This window comes from Montipora capricornis, chromosome 3, assembly GCF_036669925.1.
Source record: "Montipora capricornis isolate CH-2021 chromosome 3, ASM3666992v2, whole genome shotgun sequence".
NCBI classification, from domain to species: domain Eukaryota; kingdom Metazoa; phylum Cnidaria; class Anthozoa; order Scleractinia; family Acroporidae; genus Montipora; species Montipora capricornis.
This window is the reverse complement of record NC_090885.1, coordinates 42,343,704-42,358,703: the sequence shown is the minus strand read 5'-3', so window position 1 is coordinate 42,358,703 and position 15,000 is coordinate 42,343,704. Positions and strand designations below refer to the sequence as shown.

At 36.5% G+C, this 15,000-nt stretch overlaps 2 protein-coding genes across 3 annotated transcripts in view; one reads left to right on the top strand and one right to left on the bottom strand.

Moving 5' to 3' along the window:
• The window catches only part of LOC138043202 (cell growth-regulating nucleolar protein-like), a 9,778-nt gene extending 514 nt beyond the window's left edge, over nucleotides 1–9,264 (bottom strand). Inside the window, exons 1-7 of the mRNA XM_068889354.1 lie at nucleotides 8,965–9,264; nucleotides 6,560–6,673; nucleotides 4,874–4,954; nucleotides 3,872–4,241; nucleotides 1,733–1,813; nucleotides 773–858; nucleotides 1–2 (exon numbers count right to left, since the gene is read on the bottom strand). The exon at nucleotides 1–2 is cut by the window's left edge and continues 514 nt beyond it. Of these exons, the coding sequence (XP_068745455.1) occupies nucleotides 1–2; nucleotides 773–858; nucleotides 1,733–1,813; nucleotides 3,872–4,241; nucleotides 4,874–4,954; nucleotides 6,560–6,673; nucleotides 8,965–9,210 (980 nt within the window). The 5' untranslated portion in view covers nucleotides 9,211–9,264. The remainder of the gene's footprint in view (nucleotides 3–772; nucleotides 859–1,732; nucleotides 1,814–3,871; nucleotides 4,242–4,873; nucleotides 4,955–6,559; nucleotides 6,674–8,964) is intronic.
• Nucleotides 9,265–9,319: 55 nt separating this feature from the next.
• The window catches only part of LOC138043204 (beta-1,4-galactosyltransferase 7-like), a 14,239-nt gene continuing 8,558 nt past the window's right edge, over nucleotides 9,320–15,000 (top strand). For both annotated transcript variants that reach the window (XR_011131200.1, XM_068889356.1), the window contains exons 1-4: nucleotides 9,320–9,889; nucleotides 10,564–10,738; nucleotides 13,039–13,267; nucleotides 14,881–14,964. Coding sequence is in view for 1 of the 2 variants with exons in the window: in XM_068889356.1 (XP_068745457.1) it covers nucleotides 9,643–9,889; nucleotides 10,564–10,738; nucleotides 13,039–13,267; nucleotides 14,881–14,964 (735 nt within the window). In the remaining variant the exon portion in view is untranslated. The remainder of the gene's footprint in view (nucleotides 9,890–10,563; nucleotides 10,739–13,038; nucleotides 13,268–14,880; nucleotides 14,965–15,000) is intronic.

Here is a 15,000-nt window from a genome sequence, read left to right as displayed (position 1 = left end):
ACCTGCAGACAAAAGAAGATAATTTCAAGCTTTGTTAATTCAGGACCCCAACGATATCCCAAGCAAGAAACTCAGCTACATTGTAGTGATGCCATAAAAAATACTATGAATGTTTTTTTAAAATCTTAGGCTGCAGTAGAAAAGTATATTTTAGCCACTTAGAAACATTCCTGAGAACCACCACAGCAAGACCACAATCATTAATTTAGTGTTTTTAAAGCACAGAGCCATTCTTATTGAAAATACTGTAAGGGGTGTATTCCACCATAGTGAGGTTGGGTTACTACACACATGAATCTAGTCCCCTGACGAGACAATGAATATTTTAGATTAGACTTAATTTATTATTACATACAAACTATTTTTAAACAAAGTTTAGGAATCCAGCTTCAAGTTTTTATTCAAAATACTGTTCTTTCCACAGTGTGATTTTTGACCACATTGAAGTTGAGTGATGTGCAATCAATTTTCTCTAGTTTTTTGTGGTGGGGGAGGGAGAAGTGACCTTCAGAAAAAAGCTTGTCAAGACCTCTTTTATAGATCACAGTTTTGGACATTGAACAGTAACAATAGGAAAGCCTAAAATATTCAGACTTGAATTAAATTTGAATCCATGAACTGTGCAATAACAGTGCAGCAGTTTGTAATTAACCCACAGAGGATGTGACGTAAAGAGGCTTCGTAATTGAAACACTGCTCCAAACTTTTGCAACTCTGCATGGTACTATGTACATGTCCCTAGCAACTGAAGGCACCACTGCAAGGTTCTTGCCTTTTTCCTTAATCTTTTTATTGGCAATTCATGATCAGAAGATTCCTTCAGCACTGCCTTGATAACAGATTTCCACTTGAAATGATCTGTGTGTGAAAGGGAAAAAATGGGTTAGTGGCAATTTCGTTGAAAAAGTAAAACTGACTTTTGAGACAGCCATGCAGATGACTAAAAAATCTACACTGTGCAGAAAACCAGTTCACAAAGGATGAAAGAACCAGCTATTAATATCACTCAATGTAAAACCAGGTGTGAAATAAATAATCAAAACCCATAGAAAATGCTACTACTGTACTACTGAGACATTAATATGAAAGAAAATGTATGCAAGCAAGTATCAGTTGTAAGACTGCAAAGAAGCTGCCCATTGAGGAAAAGGAGGGGATCGAGCAACTTCTTTTGAGTACAAAGGTATTTTGGCATCAGTATTCAATAACTTTTCTTAACCAACAACGATTCTTTTTTCACGTAAATACTGATTCGCATTTTGTTTTTCTCCTTTCCTTGCACATTTTCTTTTTCATAATAAACCTCTTTACAGTTGTGTGCTTAGTTACCTGGCTTTTAAATGAAAGTCAGGCTAGTGTTGACCTTGTTATGATACAGACCTCCCTCCTTTTCTTATGTTAATGATGTTGTCATGCTAATTAGTAAGAATTTACGAAAGAAAAGCAGTGGTTTCTTTCAAAACAAGGTCAACTCCAGCCTCACTTTCATTCATAGGCCAGGTAACTGAGCACAACTGCAAAATAGTCTATTGCCAAAGCCCCCACTCATAAAATAAAATGAGGTGTCCCATGAAAGACATTTCAAGGTTCCCTTTAGCATCACGTAATTGACTCTTACCGCAAGTAATTTTTTTCTAACTACAATGAGACAGAGCAGTTACCATCAAGAGAACTTTTACCATGACAACAGAAATTTGCCCTTGAACTCACTTCAACAAAGGCTTAAGCAAACCTGGAAATTGGGAGGTACTACATGTTCCATTACTTTCTCCACTCTCAACTTTTGACACTTTTGACTGTGTACAAAATTCATCTGTGTGAATAAATGAAACATAATTTATTTGGATGCTTATGGCTATGGCAACTCTCATTATTCCTGTTCAGACATGTCAACTTGTTTGAAATCATTTTTCTCAAGATGATCATACAATTACATTAATTGTATACTTAAGTCATCATTGCTGGTATCTCAAAGGGATGTAAAGTTGTATATTATTATTATTATTATTATTATTATTATTATTATTATTATTATTATTATTATTGTACATTGCTATTGGTACACTTGTACCAATCGTGAAAAATATAATTGCCTCAATATTGGAAATCAGACCAAATGTCCACTCAGTAACTTCATGCTAAATGAGAAACAATAACAAAAGTACTATTTTTTTCCCCTTTTCTTGCATATGACCTGTGACAGTTCTTGCCATTGAAATAAATTATGCACCACATTGTAATTCTTGCTGAATGTTCAGAATTAAGGTTGCAGCTTAGCAAGATAAGGAAATACAAACACAGCAGACCAAAATGTTGGTACATGTACTGTATGTGTACATGTCTTGGCAGTGCTGTACAGCTACCATGTACACAAGCAAGACCATATATCTTTGATCACTTCATAAAACTGTCTACATGACTTTACATGTATGAAAGTTTGCGGTTTGAGACAAAGCAAAACTGCAGAATCGGGCTGACCCACTCACGTTTCAAAATAAGTTTACTTCAAATTATTAGCAATGTACAGGCCTTCTGATAGGGTGCGATTAAAAAATGCAAATTATGCGATTTTTTCAGGGCAGATTGTGCGATTAGAAAGGCCAATTATGCGATAAATAATGTAAATTATGCGATTTTTTTCTCAGCAATTTTAAGCTTGTTTTATACGGTTTCAGGTTAAGAAAAACACTTTTTTGCTGTCCTAAAGACATTTTGAACGCGAAGGAACAGTAATTATGTATCTCGATCGACATTAGTTGGGATAAATAAGTTGAAAATTTGAAAGGACACAGCTAACGTGCCAAATGAATGATCAAGGTGCTCATCAACCACGAACTTCCGAAGATGGTCAATCACAATAGGGCCATACCCCCATCTATACCGGAGAAAATAAGCCGCAGCTTTCTCTGGCCGCGGCTTACAGAAGACTCGAATGTTCACCCTGTATAAATGGTACAAAATCTATGTTCACGTCTTTTTCAAGCCGCGGCTTATATTGACCTGGGAATATATATTCGTATAAATAGTTCCTTTTGCGTATTTTGTACACCGTAGCCAGAGTAAGCCGCGGCTTATTTTCTCTCGTATAAAAGGCCCTAATATTGCACGACGAGAAAAACATCAGTCCATCGTCCACGTGGAGCGTACCTGTGAGGTACTTTCTTGCTCGATTGTGAGCTGTCAGATCGGGCAGAATGTGGGAACTTCCTTCTTCGCCGAAGAAAAAGCGAGCGTTTTCACAACAAACTTATCCATGACTAAGTTTTTATCAGTTTTCAACGAAAGAAACTACATTTTGCCGAAAAACTTACAACTTAGCTTATTTTTCACAAATCTTGTGTCATTTCAGTGGTGTGTATATAAGGGCGTGTTTGTGTTGCACCAATAGAAGGAGACTCGTACCAGGTCCCCGACATGAAAAATAAAGCCTTGAACTTCGAATGCTTAGGAAATCGAAGGTGACAAAGGTTTTTTAGCCTTTTTCCAAGATAAATCATCTTAAAAATGGCGTATTTACGCAGGAATTTCTAAGAAACGTCTTGGTTTATGTTTCTTTTTATGAATTTTGTGCGTCCTTTTGTGAATTATGCGATTTTTCGTGAATTGTGTGATCGGATGCGATTTGAGGTCGATTGTGCGAAATCGCACCATCGCGTAATATCAGAAGGCCTGAATGTATTATTGTTAAACACTGCTCAAAATGATGTTATATGTACAGTGTGTATGTATTGAAAAAAATACCAACTTGAGCAACAAATGCAGTTATGACATGCACAAACATAAAAATCTGTTGCACGGTCCTGTTCGAGCACCAGAAGTACACTGTAATGCAATAACCCCCTTTCATTATTTTGGTCAAATTTATACACACCAGAGTTTCCATCTTCTTCCTCTCTTGCTCGTTTTTGCTTCTTTTTATCATTCTCTTGTTCATGTATCTCTCCTGAATTTCCATTTGTATAATAACAGTCATTGTGTTTTTTCTTCTTTCCTTTAAGTTTTATTCCATTTTCTGGTTGATCTATGTCTTTAAACTTCTCTTCTTTGTTCTTCTTGGAGTCTTTAGTCTTTTTACGCTCTTCCTTGCTCAAACGTTGTTTCAGTTCTTTACCTTTTCGTTTTTTGAATTTTTTCCCTAAACTTTCATCTTGGTCATCAGAACTATCTCCATAAGGAGTTGCTTTGTTACTTTCTCCATTTTCATTTCCATCACTGCTTTTGACATCACCATCTGAGCTTTGCTAAAAAAAAAAAAAAAAACAATGAAAGTTACAGATGAATGGTTGTCAAAAAAACTTCTGCAGTAATTTCAAGGCCAGTAAATAAAATTTAGTCATACAGCTTAACACTGTATTACATGTACTCATTTCTGCGGTAAAATGATCCACCCACAATAACTGCCCTACTCCCTTCTATGAATGTTTAGAAATGAAAACTCTTCAATGTTTATTGTTCAGCTACAGTATTACTGTAAGTACAACAAGCACACCAATTGGATGGTATAGAGTAATGTGACGAAAGCAACTTATAGAGAAATAACCAATCATTGATGAGCACTGATGTACAAAGCATGTTTGAAAGACCTCCACAAAATGTTTGAGGTTTTAAAGAAAAAAATTCCCTGAGATGATGAAGAAACTATTTTGTCTTATAGGGCCTGGGATGACAATTATTTTGAAACTTGATCTCAGCCTTCATTTTTTAAGTTTTCAAGAATAAAGGATCGCATTTGGAAAGACTTTCAACTCACATGTGTACACTAATAACAATTATAATAATTTATTATTGAAAGGTGAAGTTTACCATTCACCAATATTATGATCAGGTTTACTCTTACATGAAAATAAAATGTCAGATACTAAGAATTAATTACCATTGAGGCTGAAGAAAATACTTCCCAGAGTTTGTCAAGAGTGGAACTGTCTTGCACATTGATACTGTTTTTACAGAAATTCTGTTGGCAAAATTTCTAACAATTAGTATCATTTTCTTTAATCTAGTGAATTTCCTTAGCTACATGTATAGTTACACCAGCCTGTGTAAACACATTATTTACCTTCAGTTGGTACACCTGTAAAATAACTTTCCCTGGGTAAATTAGTTGCCATGGGTTTTTATTTTCATGATTACAGGTACTTTTATTAACAAAAATTGTGCACACCTGTACTCTGAGAATTGAAGCCTAATCAACCATTATTTTTTTGCTGCTTTGAATCAGTGTAATGTCTAGAGCAGGTAAATGGGTCACATTCAGCAATGTGATTGGCTGATGATCCATCCACTTTGCAATTTGTACCCAGAGTCCTCGGGCTTTTTGGTCAGTTGGTGAGCACACAGAAAGACTTGGGACACTGAAAAACGCAGACTGCAGACTGTGGCGACCGTCAAAGAAACTGGAAACTGGAGAGATGATCATTGGCTTGCTGTAAGAGCGAGTAAAGATGAAACCCCTGACGCTTTCGGTAAGTGCATTTTTAGTGTTTCAGCATGCATTCCATTGTTCAGAATACCATCCTGCAAGCAACACGATCGACAATTTCTTGTGGAAACGACACCAATGTCCTCTTCTACTACAATTTGATGTTTCCGTAATTCTTATTCCATGGATTTTTCCTCAAAGAGACTGATGTAATGGTTTCCCACGGTGCTTTTGTAACAGCAACAGTAATCACTTTTGAGCAGCATGGGAAAATTCCTGTGCGGTATTAGGCATAACTAATCTCTTGGCATAATTCAAACCTCGCAGTTTTATTATTATTTTTTGTGATTTACCGGTATATATTTCTGAGGTAGAAAAAACTAACAGCACTGAAACTAGTTTTAGATTTTGAATCTCCCTCCAAATTCAGGGGCTTCTGAATTACTTAACGACTTCCTGTCGGACTGCCATTGTTACCCAAGCAGCCAATCAAAAATATCGTTCAAGTTCATTATCCCATTGGTCTTTCCGGGCGCTCACCCACTGACCAAGAAGCCTGAGGACTCTGGGTAGGAGATTGTCCACTTTGTTGATTTCTGCTCACTGTGGTGAGAAATGCACACTCTGAAGTTTGAGAAGTACATACATGTATGATTGACAGAAAATTAATATGGACAAGAAAATACATGTAGACTTAACCACATGAAGTAAATGACGGAAATATTTGTAGGAAAATGATATGAGTGACAGCAATGAAGAAATGAAACTGACTGGAATTTGAAGTTTCTAAAGCATAATAATTATATATGAAAGGCACAATATTGAACAAGATTACATATACTGTACAAAGGGAACTCAATAATTATTGCAGTAAACTTAAGAAATTGGTCAGCTTAAAACAGTCACCTTTATATTTTACATGTACTTAGCCAAAATGCTGAAACAAAGAAGTTAAGGTGCTGGTATCAGTCTGACAATACTGGTAAAATTATAGGGACAACCACACCAGAAATAAATTATTACAAACACACTGTGATAAAATCTCCTTGTAAAAGACCTCAAAAAAGATTTCAACTCAAGCGCAAAAGCCCAGAAGTGATTGTTGATAATGCACCCACTATTCAAGACATGTTCACTTACTTGAAATTTAGCCTTCTTTCTTGGAATGTTTGCATAGTCACTGATTCTATCCAAGAGGCTATCTAGTCGAGGATCAATAATTATGGTTCCAGATGTTATAGCATCCCTGACTTGCTAAAATAACAAATCCCAAAGATCATACTGTGCACCACAAAAGTTACAATTACAGTAATTTGGACAGATATAAGTAGTACTACAAATGTCAGTGGCATTCATACTTTTCTCTTCTTATTTGCTATATTAAATTTTTTGTTGGAAGCTTTTCCTTTTGTTTTTCTCTCCATTTTTTTCATTGACTGTGCTTTGTCTACACGCTCAATTGTGAGGTGTCTCAGCTTGGACCAGATTGTGGAAATTGCTTTGCCAAAACTCACTTGCCTTTTGGGCTTTTTACACATGCTTTGCATTTGGTATGTAACAAAGAACATTCCAGAATGGTTACATGTACCAAGCCTAGTTTGGAATCCTTTGAGCGTGAGATGGTGACCGAAGCTTTTACACTGATGCGCTTCAACATGACATTGTATTTGCACTTGATGCAACCTTAAACCCTGCACAAAACATTTCAAAACGGTTCAGAATTAGAAAACTGCTTCTAGCGCACTCATTTTATGGTATTATTTTTAGTGTGAAAATTAGCATATTTCTGTAAAACAAAAATTTTATTAATTTTATTAAAAAATCAGAATGCAATAAAAAATCATGACACCTGGAAAAATAGTAGTTTAACATGTCTTTTCTCTTTTCTATGCACTGAGTGACAGCTTTCTGACTACCAAGGTGTGAGAGATCTTTTTATTCATGTTAGCCAGTCTCTATGTGCACACTTGAACTGTGCCAATGATCCATACATTTAAACTACAGATATGATTTACCTTTCCAAGCCAATGATCATCACAGTGTTGATTATTGAAGCAACTAAGGCAATTGCAAAGATGCTTCAAAATTTTAGGATTGAATGGGACTTGACACAATGTCACTGTGTGCATGTGATTGCACTGCACACTCAATACATGTACATTTGGAAGCCAATCAAGAGCAAACTGGTATTATGTCCCATAGGAAGGGAAATAGCGATGGTAGATATAACATGGAGTCTGAAATGAAGTTTTTTCTAGAAAATGCTATTAAGGTAATAATTTACTCCCACACAAATCCCAAGACCCACGATGGATATGCAACAGCTATTGTGACACCAGTGCACCAACAGTCTAGAAGCTTGGAACAAAAATAATGTGCCAACTAACACCTTCTAACCCTAAGAATTCATTTGCACAAAATTAATTAATGCAAGGCGAATGGGGTCTCTGATGTAAAAGCAAGCAAACTATCGACCTAAAATGATCAACCCTATGAATCAAGTGTACTGAGTGTGTACTTTAAGAGTACTGAAATGTTTGCCTTGTTTTCTCTGAACAGACACTAGCTTATGCACCTATCAAACCCCAGGAAATAGGAGGGGGGGGTGATTTTGACATTTTCTGAAAAAGTGAGTCAAATTTCTCACCTCTGCGACAACATACCGAGTACACTGTACAATGCAATTGACCAAAAGTATCAAAAGCCCCCACCAAGCCTGGGGCAAGTAAAGGCCAGCAAAAATAATATTTACCCTTCAGACCTTACTGCACACAATAAGAGTGCAATAATTACATTACAACAGAACCAACAAAATTACATAGCAGCAACATGTGGTTTATTTCTTTTCTTTTTCAGGATAATTATTGATAATATGAGTAATGAAATCATGCCAAGCAGGAAGCAAACTTTTTCATAAATGACTGCGAATGCTCTTTGAAGTCTAACAGGAAATAACCAATGGGCGTTAAAATGGCATTATTTTTTTCTTGAAAAGCAATGAAATCTGTTCACCACTCACCTCTCATTCACTTATCTCTCACAAGAGCTACAAGTTCACGCGAGAAAAATATTATGGGTATTTTCCAAGATGGCAGAGTTATTTCTAAGCAACCACATTTCCAGGGCTTTTCCCTCAATACTTGGGGAGGGAAAAGCCACGAGAATGAGGTTGATTTCTAAGCCCTCTTCATTATCCAAGATTGGTGGCCATGTCAAATTCCCCACCCTGGGGATCTCGTACAATCAAAATCTCCACCCTGGAGACAGACCTCACAGTCAAAATCCAGTGGGTAGTGCTCTCCCCCCCCCTTCCCCCTTCCTGGGGGTTAACATTGATAGGTGCATGAAATTATGATCATATTCTCTATGAGGATCATTACCAGTCCCTAGTTACCCTAAGTCATCATCACAGAGACTCATCTCCACTGTACTAAGCACAAACAGTTTTTATATATAATTCACTCCATGTATTTTATTACAGCATTTTGTGCAGTTGTTATATTTTTTACAAATTAAAAAAAATTAACAGACTGATATTTTTTTACCTTTACCCATTGCTGCTGCCTCTGTTCGCCCTTGTTTTGCTTGTCCTTTGGTTTATATAGTTTTCCTTGATACTTTTCAGCCTCTGAGATGCATGAAGTATGCGTCGTGTACTCGTCGCCGTAAAAGTCATTTCCACAATCGATGCAGGACAGTACATTACAATCTGGACACTCATTTTGATAGTGCCTTTCCACCTGAGCTTTTCTGACAGTTTTACCACACGCATTGCAAGAAAAAGAGACCATCTTGCAAATCACGGTCTCTTCCACGTTCCACGTGGAGTTTATTGGTCATGCGCAAAGGTCTCTTTGAAACTTGTGTAACACAACGTAGTTGTTCATGATTAGTGTTACCACTGACAAGCTTCAAGCAAAAGATGAGAAATTAAATTGTCGCTATTTTCACTTATTTTCCCCATGAAATATTTGCTGTGGAAATGAACCTGGAGCCCATATCATGTTAGCAAATTTAAAATTTTCAACGGTTAGACTTTTACTTTCGAAAATAAGAAGAACGGAAAGAAGCTCAGGATGATGTTGGAAGGAGTCATGCCTGTTTTCGAGAGATTGATTGGCGGCTTTGAGAAGAGAAGAGGAAATACCAAGATCACGCCAAGTGTTAGAAGATAAATTCAGTGTTATTTTGAACACTTTATTCACAGCTTTAAGGAAATATTTATGGCTTTAGTACCTCGCGGAGTTGTCTTGGGAATGCTTTTTTATTTGACATTTGCTTTTGCCGGGATAATTTGGGTATCCATGAAGTGCCTCAATGAAAGAAACTGTGATTGCGGGCAATATTTTGAGCGTTCCAAGTTATCTTCTTCATTACAGGAACATGACTTCCCTCGTTCACTAAACCAGAAGAACGTTGTATTAAAACAAAAGAGGTCTGGGGTATCTTCCGTCCAAAAGACCCGAGAAGGTAGAGTTAATTATAGAATTAAGATATCAAATCGCGCAGTCGATCGAACGTAATCATGATATTATTGATGACGTGGCTGGTGAAGCCTACATAGGTTTATTTTTATACTTCCGTTATACTCTTTACTTGCCTTTTCAATAACTTTGTCATGAAAATTATCTTATCTGAGGTAACTCTTTTGGCTAATGTAAATTCTACAACACAAAATATTTAAGCTTTCAAATTTGTACCCTGTGAAGTCCCCTAAGGGAAGACAGGCCAAAAATGCAAATTTGCGTATAAGCTTTTCAACGGTTGTCACAAAGAAAAGGAATGATGTTTCATGCTAGTTTTTCAGCTCTAAGATGAAAAAGGACTGTGTCCTTACTTAATTGTGCTCCCCCCCCCCCCCCCCCCTGCCCCCGATTCCTACAAAGGTGACAAATTTTTGAAATGGAGGGATGAGATAGCTGGCAAAGCTTTATCCCTTTTGGACATTTTTTCCAAGGAACCAGCAAAAGATTTCATTTTTCAAAGGAGCTCAATAAAAAAATAAGGAAAGTGATTTCTGCAATCCTTGTAAGGGGTGTTGATAAATAATGTTTATTAGAGAAAGCGATTGAACAGATACAGAAAATGACAATGGTGATAATGATGTTGATCATGACGATGCAAAATTATGCAATTTTTTTCAGAATGGAACAACCGCTCTGATGATGTCAACTGGGGACCACATCAACTTGGAGTAGTTGTTCCTTATCGAGACAGATTTGAGGAATTGCTGGAATTTGTTCCACACATGCATAATTACTTGAATGCCAAGAAAGTTAAACATAAAATATATATTGTAAATCAAGTTGACAAACATAGGTAAGCAATTTCTCATCCCGTCTTATCTTACAGTATTGTAAATTATACTGGTGCTTTTAAAGTAGACCCCAGTTATTTGAAAGGTGCAGTTATATATCTAATAACATGGGTGACAAATTATTCCTTAATTTTGGCGAGAAATTTCAGCGTTAATTTATAATTTCACATGTGAAATTACATTGTTGCCATGGCAACTTTTCATATAGTGCTAAAATGGCATCCAGGTTTGAAAATTAAGGAGTAATTTGTCACCATGTTATTAATAGCTAATCAAATGGTATACCCGTGAAATTAGGGAATAATTTCACTTGTGTTTTGTCCAAAATCAAGTTTGAATTTGGACAAAACGCGCGTGAAATTATTCCCTAATTTCACGCGTCACCATCTGATTACCCATACATATCTACACCTACCCCTCAGTAAAGTTAGTGGAGGGCTATATGCCTTTAGTTAGTAAATATGTGCGAAACCTGCGAGGCAATAATCCTTTGGGAACAGTGAGCCATCTTACCTTTTAAGGAGCATCCTACTTGACTGTACTTACCGTTCACTTTTTAGGACAACCACTGTAAAACCAAGGTCCCCAAGGATACTAGCCTGGTTGGTGAATGGGCTAGCCTGCTTTAAAAGTTTCATTCATTCAATGACTCAGTCATTCAGTCAGTCAGTCCTTCCTTCCTTCCTTTAGTCATTTATTTAGTCATTCATTTAGTCAGTCATTCAGTGTTGCCTTTTCATAGAGCAATAAATATGTTATTTGCCAGCTGGGAGGTCTGCGGCCTCGGGCAGCATTTTCAAGACTGAGGTCACAGTTTTTCGCTTTACGGACTGACCCTTACTGGGAAAATAACATTTATTTTTTCCTCTCTCTCTCCCTTCTTCTCTGAAATCGCTTTTTTAATTGTTGGCTCGCACCGCACTTGATAGCGAAGGCAGTATTAGGTGACTTACAAACTAAACATTTCAAAGAGAAATATTTTCATTTGAATTCTATTTCCAATTTACCTCTTGTCTAATAAAAAGTACCTTCTGTATGTAAAAGAGATTCAGTGTAAAAAAAAAAAGGAAACTTAAGGTCATCACACAAGCTCACGCAACTAAGGATAGGATTCCGCCTGCCATGAGCAGGCCAGATGGAAAGATTCCACGCGCTCCTGAAACCAATCAGATTGCAGAATTTGTTGAATTCCCCCCGCTCACGCGCTAAGAAAAAAATAATGTTATGTAACTACTAACATACTACCTGAGCACTTTTTATGTATTTGCTTTTCTCATCCAGGCGTAGTCATGCTAAGAATAATTATGATGTTCAAAACTTTCACAACAAACATTAAAAAACAGTAAAAAAGAAACACTGATATATCGATCTTTATCAAGAGAAAAAAAGTCATGTAATCTACTGTGAACCGTATTTCTGTGAAACTCCTATTTTATATCTACCATAATTGTGACGCTGATCATTATGCTATTTATACCACGTGGGAGAAATGATCCTTGCACATATCTGGACAATTTCAGCAATAATTGACTTCCACAATGCCAGTTCAATGCTCTACCAACTGAGCCACAAGTATGAAGCCACACAGTTGGGGCATGTCAATTTGTTGGGCTCGTGTACATGTGTCCCTGTGAAAGGACTTGATAAAAGAAATGTATTAATGTGAGGGTGTGTATGAGACACAATAATAATTTAAATTATTAAATTGCTTAAAAGAAGTGTCAAGATAAGTGGTGCGGGGATCATTTCTCCCTTTCGTCTATAGCCCGCACAAATATATACATGTACATTTGGAAGAACTTTCATAGTATTTTTAATTTAGTCAGGTAACTGATGCCGAAAAATGCAAACAATTTTCCAAGCAAAGCTTGGGTGTATATTATTTAAATTAAGGACAGTGCCTACAAATTCAAACGTATTTTTGCCCTGGTTTATGTTAATGCAGGAAATGTAGATCTTAGCAAGTGTTATTGAAATCTAAGAAGAACATTGGGGGTAACCATGCATTTTTCAAAGATAATTGATGAATAATATTTATAAAAAGCTTTAAAATACAAAGCAATGTGTGGCGTTCTTTCTCAAATTTAAGGTTAATTATCTCTCACAAATGCCAGTGCATGGTTACGCCCAATTTTCTTTTTGGATACCAAGACTACTGACTAAGATCTATTTTCCCCGGATAGTTTTAAACCGCGCAAAAGTATCATTGTATTGGTAAGCATCACCAGTAGGAGCGCATGCAAAATGACAATAGTAGGCACCGTCCTTAAAGAGTATTAAATTGTGTTCTCTTTTGTTTCAGATTTAATAGAGCATCTCTCTTAAATGTTGGGTTTTTGGAAGCAAGAAACAATAATTGTGATTATATAGCAATGCATGATGTGGACCTTTTGCCACTCAACAAAGACTTGTATTATGGATTCCCTGAAAGGGGCCCCTTTCATGTCTCGGCACCTTTTCTTCATCCAAAATACCACTACAACACTTTTGTAGGTGGGATTCTCATCATGTCTTTAGCACAGTTTGAAAAGGTAAGTAGATGTAAATAGCATTTATTTGTCAAACTGACCAAAATCTGTGAAAATTAGCAGCTGGGAGGTCAAACAAACCACCCGTGGTAATGTTTAATTGTTTAATTGTATTAAGTCAGTTACATTGAAATTGTCTATTAATATTATTTTATGGTAACTCTGACTATTACCAGCTGTTAAATTACAGTGAAAAATGAGTGTGATACTTTTGTTATTATCCAATAATAATAATAATAATAATAATAATAATAATAATATTGTACAGGTACGTTGGTATCCATTATTACTGACTTCAGCTCCATATGATTTTTGGTCTCTTGAAAAAAACTTGATTTGAAGCAGGTAATCAATTTTGGCAGCTGGACCTTGTTCTTTGTATCTCCTTGGAAACATTAATTAAGGACGGTGCCTACTAATTCAAAGGTATTTTTGGGCGGTTCAGTGACTATGCGGGAAAAATAGATCTTAACAAGTGTTATTGAAATCCAAAAAGAAAATTGGGGGTAACCAGGCATTTTTCAAAGATAATTAATCAACAATATTTGTAAAAAGTTTAAAAATACAAAGCAATGTATGGCGTTCTTTTCCAAATTGAAGCTTAATTCTCTCTGAAAAATGCTTGGTTATCCGGGCCAATTTTCTTTTTGGATACCAAGAGCAATTGCTAAGTTCTGCTTTCTCCGCATAGTTTTGAACCGCGCAAAAATATCCCTGTATTAATAAGCACCGCCAATAAGAAATCCAAGTATCTCGAGATGCGCAGAATGTATGCGCAATAACAATAGTAGGCACCGTCCTTAAAGTGCCACTATATATGACGAAAATGTTTGGTTTCCATTTCGGATTTTTTCAACGTCAATTAAGTCAATGTATTCAAAATAATACAATGCATTTAAATTTGGAATGATAGAAGCGGATATGTCGGGAAATAGCCAGCCAAAAACCGCTGAAAATCTGTCCGCCATTACTCGGACGGCACTGGAGAAGCCTGCGATTATTTTGCAAGCGGTCTTCACGCAAGACTTGACTCGTGACATCATACGCGCATCGCTTCGAGGCTTGTGACAAAGCGAACAAGTCGATCAAGGAGTAATGTATATAATATCAGCAAAAAGCAACTCGGCGATCTCTCACATCTCATAGATGGCATGGGAAATTAGCCGCGTTTATTTTGAGCGTTGTGCGTATGACGTCAGACCTCAGGAGATCCAGCTAGACCCAACCCTTTTGCTCGCTCACAGTCATTTGCCGTTTGAGTAATGGCGGACAGCGAAAACCGAAAAACTATGTTACAATAATCATACTTTCCGTGGGAATTTTGAGATAAAAATTGGCATGATACCTATTTAGTACGTCTATTTTCAAAATCTAAAGAAAAAAGGACATGCAAAATATTCATCGTAGTGGCACTTTAACAAAGAGGGATATCATTGAAACTGGAAGTTTTTCAATTTTTATGATTCTAATTTACAACAGCATATTCATTTCTCTTTATTCTCTTACTGGTATTCACCTTTTGCCACTCATATATCTTATCTCATTTTTCAGTTTTTCCCTTCTAATCTTCCACTCTCTCCTATCAACTTTTTTACAACAAATTTTATATTTTTCAGGTTAATGGCCTTTCGAATAAGTTTTGGGGATGGGGTCGTGAAGATGATGAACTATATCTGAGAATGAAGGAAGCTAAGTTGTCGGTGAGGAATAGAATTTCCCATGAATGTTTGTTTTCC